Raw genomic sequence first — 5,488 nt, 5'->3', positions numbered from 1 at the left:
TTTGGTTTTACAGTTGCTGAGGCAAACAAGCTTCCCTGCCCCCTTCTGTGGGATCTCCTGTGATCACATCGAACGTGGTGTGATGCATGGCAGAAAGCATGGTCCAGCAGGCACAACACCCACACTTGCTCCATTTTATTACAGAATTCTGTGACTGATGGCAAGTCATTCAATATCTGTGGATAGAGTTTGTCTCACTGAGCATCTGACTGTTCTGAAGCTGGTCTCAAGCCCATGTGAGAAACATCTGAGCTCATGATGTGGGTCGGTCTGTGCAGCCACATTGCTGCAATGCTGTACTGTGGATCAGACTCTAGACAGAGCCAAACATAGGCTCTGGGGCATCACATGCTTGGATCCACTTGGGCGTCATTCATCTGGATGGCAAAGGGCATTAAGCACACTGGGCTCAGTGCTCCAGCCTGAGACTGACTGCACATGACCACCAAGGAGAGGGAGAGCCCAGACTTGAAAGCAGGCTTAGATTTGTACTTAGTTGTTGGTACCAGCAAACCTGGAGAAGATGCTGGTCACCTTGAATGGTGATGGAAAGGTGCCTTTGGTTCATTGCTCTAACAGTTGCATGCTTTTCTGTTCCTCTCCAGGGATTTTAAGGCAGCAGGAGACCAGAGCTAGCCTTCTCAACACAGAGTACACCCTGTGAGGACTAAGTGACCTCTGAGACTCACCTCAACATGCTCAGTGAAAAGAGCAGCGCCTCTTCGTCCCAGAAACCCATCCAGAAAAAGACACGACCTCAGGGCCTCCCCTCCCCTGCTCTCTGCTGTGCTTGTGGACTTTGCATCATGCTAGCAGGAATCAACATCACTTTAGTGGGGGCATTTGCCTTTGGGACCTTTCTCCCCATGAACAACCCTCCCATCATCATTGGACCCATCTTGTTGGTGGTGGCCTTCACGTTCTTCGGTGCCTGCTGCATCTGCAGCCGGAGGCCCCCAGCTCATGGGGCCAGGAAATCCAAACCAGGTTCCAACATTGGGCTCATCAAACCTGGCAACACAGCCTTTGAAATTGAAACTAGTGAGCACACGGTGCAAGACACCACCGCTGTTCAGCTGAGCCCCACAAATTCCCCCATCTCCTCGAAAAAGTCCACACCGGTTCATGAGAATGCGAAGACTTGCAAGCTCTTCACCATGGAAGGCAACGGGCCGGTGGCCAAGTACACCACAGGAGGAGAGACAATACAGCTCAACTTGCCCAGGGACCTGGCTGCATCCTAAAGCCAGGCAGAGCATTTGTTAGCAGCCAGCCAGGTGCTGCAAGGGGTGGGCTGGAAATCTGTGATGTACCATCGGTCAGAGGCTTGGGGAAGGTGTTTGTGAAAAGCCAGCAGACAGACAGGTCTCTGAATCAATTTAAGGAAGGTGGGTGCAACAGCAGAAAAATTCTGAAAGGAGCATGCCCATTACATGGCTTTAAAAAGAAAATTGATAATGATGTTGCTGTGAAAGGATGACTCTCAGTTCCTGGGAATAGACTGGCTTGGGAGCAGATAGGAAGAGGGGAATGAATTAATTTGTCTAGCATAATGTGGAAATGTGATGGCTGGAATGAGGGGCTACATGGGGCTGAAAAATGACAGCTCTTTCTTCTCAGAAGTGAAGCAACTCCTGAGTGTAAAAGAAGCAGGAATGCAGTAAATTACAGCTTGCTGCCACTCAGTCGCAAAAAGATTTCAGCATTTTTAGTGCCAGGCTTTTTGGCAGGAGGGACAAAGCTATGTGTTCGCTATTGAAAAAGCAGCGAGAAACAATCTCCCCTTGGCTGAAAATCCTTGCCTCATCTTGCCTTCGTTTGGGTGACTTTACCACCTGTTCTAAGAGACAATGAACCACAAGGATTGCAATTAGCACTGGTATTTTCCTCTTGTTTTAATCAGGTTGGGCTGCAGCTGTGCTGCTCAGTGCAGTACCTGTCTTGGAAGGTCAGCCAGGCTGAATCCTTGGGGAGAAGCTCTTTGAGCAACCAGAGACTGGCAGGAGCCTGCAAATGAAATCTTTGGGCAATGATTACCTACTGAGTGCTAGGCAGCTTCCTTTCCATCTTTTTGTGGAAGGCTGGCCTGGGACACACATGAGTTTGGGGCAGGCAGCAGATAACTGTATGGGCTTCAGGATAGCTGTGCTGGAAGATGGTGACTGTATCTCCTTCCCTGAAGTGGCTGCAAGATCCATTGCACAGAGTGGGCAATCAGGAGTGGATCTTCTTGCTGCAGGAAAGTGACTGCTCAATGTGCTCATGGGCTTGTAAAGCAATGGGATGAGTTTGCAGAAGAGAATTTGTCAAGAGCTGTTCAACACAAAGACATCACCTCTGCCTCGGAAAGACCCTGATCTGATGGATTATTGCTGCAAAGGCTTTGTGTTCTTCCCTGGATGAAGCTGGGAAGACAGTGCTGTACTAATGGGCCTTCGCTCTGACTCCTGAAGAGGCTCTTCACATGTTTTATCAGATATGGGACCAGTGTGGGGAAGGACAGCTGTGCTAGGCAGGACCAGCATGTGAGGAGGCAGCAGCAGGAGAGTGGATTTTGACTAGGAACAGCTGCATAGGTTCTCTGTTTATGGAAATCCTATATTTGAAATGGGGCTCTTGGGATTTTGAGGGACTAGGTAGTCATATGGACACAAGAGTGACCATACCATATTATTCCAAAGGCCCAGCTAGCCCAGCATCCCATTTCTGACAAGGCCAAGAGCAAGGTCTGGAGAAAAGCATAAAGAAAGGGCAAAACCAGGATGCTGCTTGCCCCAAATGCTCTCCCAGCCTCCAAAGCACTATTGCTTAGGAGCTTCCTGAGCTGAAAGTGGTACCTGTACGTAGTAGCCCTGAATGGATTTCTTGTTCACGAAATAATCCATTTGTACCTTGAATGTCTGTCAACTTCCATCATTTGTGATCCTGCAGCAGGGAGTTGCATGGTTTAATGAGAGGCTGGAAAGTTCTCTATCCTTGGCTTATTTTCTTCCTGTACCCTACTAATTCCCTTTGATGAAGTTTCCTGGATTAGAAGGGACAGAAAACAGTCCATGCCCCCCACACCACTCAGGTTTTCTGTGCCCTTTGTCCTATTTCCTTCAGTCACCTCTTTCTTATGGTACTTCACATCTCTTGTAGCCAGAGGGAGGTAACACTTCCCATTCAGCCCAGCACCAGCCATTTGCTAGGCTGAGGACAACACAGCTCTGAGACATAAGCCAGCAGAAATGGGTGTATGGAGAAGCGGAAGGGCTGAAAGGGAAATGCCAGAGGAGAGAGAGAGGTTGTGACATGGCCAAGGCTCCCCTGAGCCACCAGCAAACCTGTGCATGGCCGGGCTGTGAGAGTCCTATGGCTGGTGTGCTGGGTTAAGTGGTTGCATGTGGGGTTGTGGAGGAGCTGGAAAGAAGAGCTATGGTGCTGTACAGTCCACGCATGAGGTGTCTTAGTTGCTCTGGGGAGCCACTGTGCAGCTGATGGCTCCTTCATGAGCTCGGGTAGGATGAGGTTGAATTTCATTCCTTGATGAGAGGTAACCAAACACTGTCTTAATGCGAGTCCTCCTTGAGTGCTCCAACAGTTTGCTGTCTTGAACAGCTCCTTCTACATCAAGGAATTACTTCAGTGTGATTTTAGCAGGGCTGGTCTACTGGCTAGGAGAGGCAGAAGCAGGCTTGGGAGAAGGATGTTTTTGTGGGCCTGGGAAGATGTGGGTTCAAGTCTCTGGTACAGCCTCCAGGTCCTGGGCAAATCATTTAATTGTGCAACTGCTCAGCTCCCTGCCTGTACAAGAGGGAAAATACCTGCTCCCAACTCCACTTAAAGCTGCTTTAAAGATGAACACATTGCCAAGCAACAGGGTTGGTATTAGCACACCTGAGTCTGCAGATTGCTTGAAGGTGGATGAGTCTGTATGGTCTGATCTCTGCATGATCTCCTTGAGAGCTCATTTTCATGGGTGAGCTCTGCCTCCAGCCCTGGCTGCCCTTCGGCACACAGGAACTGCTGTACTGAACAAAAAGCTCCCATGATTTTTGCCTGCCAGTGATTTCGATAGCAATTAAACAGAATAGCTCACTGATGTAGGTTTGATTCCCAGGTTGCTGGCTCACCAGCCTTTTGGAATGGCACACAACAGTCTGGAAGTCCTTTAGAGGCATTGCCCATGTGAATGTGGTTACTGTTGCACTTTTCTTTGAGCACTTGGAGCCAAAAAAATAGTAAAATCAAGTGGTAATCATAAAATTCCTTCCTCTACTCGCTGAAGGTTTGAAAACCAATTCTGGAGTGTGTGTACTGGAATCACTCCTTATCGCAGCTGCACCATGGAATGCTGCCAGAGATGGATACTACAATGGCAGATCCCACACAAGTCGAAGGCAAAGGCCCCTTGGGCAGGAACGGGGACAGAAGCAGGACTTTGAGGACCAGCCAGGAGTTCAGTGTGGTTCACAGTTGCGTTGTGGCATCACAGCCGGTACCATACAGGGAACCCCAACACAGCCCTGGGACCTGGTGCATCCTGTGCTGCACATGCAGGTTGCCGCAAAGCTGGTGTTGCTCTGGGAGCTGACGCCCTTGGGACCCAAGAGGCAATAAACAGCAGAGATGGCACCTGGGCAAGCAGAGATGTAGGACCAGTGAGATGCTGATCCCCTGGTGTGGGGGTTCTGTACGCCAAGCTGTGACCCCAACCACCTGCCTGCACAGCAAGGTGGGCATGGGTGTTAAAGAAAATTGGCAGAGTCCGGGTCTCTAGGTTTGCTGGTTTTATTAACAACTCAGAGTTGGACCACCACCGCAGTGAATGGTACCTGACTCAAATTCACTACCGGTTTATATAGAAACTAATAATCAATTACATCATAAACATTTCATAAGCTTCTGTTAATAATCCACTAACTATTTCAATTCCTCTTTCTTCCTTCATCAAGAGTCCACAAAAGTCCATTCTTTTCTATTGTTTAGCTGATCTTTATGTTCTGGTTCCGCTCCGACTCCGGCCGACACCCTGTCCTCGATGTTCTTGCTGTGATCGGCGTCCTTAATGTTCTTGTCGTGATCAGCGTCCCGTCCTGATCCAGGTTGATCAGAGTCCAGTTCCCACCGCCAGTGTCTCCTAAACATTCAACCTTAAAAACAACTGAATTTATGTTTAAAACCTTATCTATACTAATTTTTATTTCTAAGTGTCCTATATTTCTTTTAAGGTAAAGAAAAGGTTAACCATACATCCCCTTTACTAAAATCATCAGAAGGTAATACTTCTAGGCCTACTCCTGCTTAGCTACTCATTAAGCTTTGATTGATGATTTCTTCAGTCCTAGGTCAGGATTACACAAGGAGCTTTGAGAACAATATTCATGCATTGTGAAAGCCCACCTGTGTTTATTCAGATAGACTTATATTAATTATTGTATTCACTATTCTATTTCACCCCTATTGATTCTTGTCTCTCTAACTCATAAGAACTTTTACATTAATT

The 5,488-nt window shown here is 48.0% G+C and overlaps 1 protein-coding gene across 1 annotated transcript; it reads left to right on the top strand.

Annotated features, from left to right (window-relative positions):
• The first annotated feature begins 695 nt into the window (after positions 1-695).
• On the top strand, positions 696-1,244 carry TMEM275 (transmembrane protein 275). The gene has a single exon (XM_068407139.1). It carries the CDS (start codon positions 696-698, stop codon positions 1,242-1,244), a length of 549 nt encoding a protein of 182 aa, XP_068263240.1.
• The last annotated feature ends 4,244 nt before the right edge of the window (positions 1,245-5,488 follow it).

The sequence above is a fragment of the Nyctibius grandis genome, chromosome 8 (genome assembly GCF_013368605.1).
Source record: "Nyctibius grandis isolate bNycGra1 chromosome 8, bNycGra1.pri, whole genome shotgun sequence".
Lineage (NCBI taxonomy): Eukaryota > Metazoa > Chordata > Aves > Nyctibiiformes > Nyctibiidae > Nyctibius > Nyctibius grandis.
Note: the sequence above shows the minus strand (reverse complement) of the source record. Positions and strands in the feature narration are given on the sequence as shown.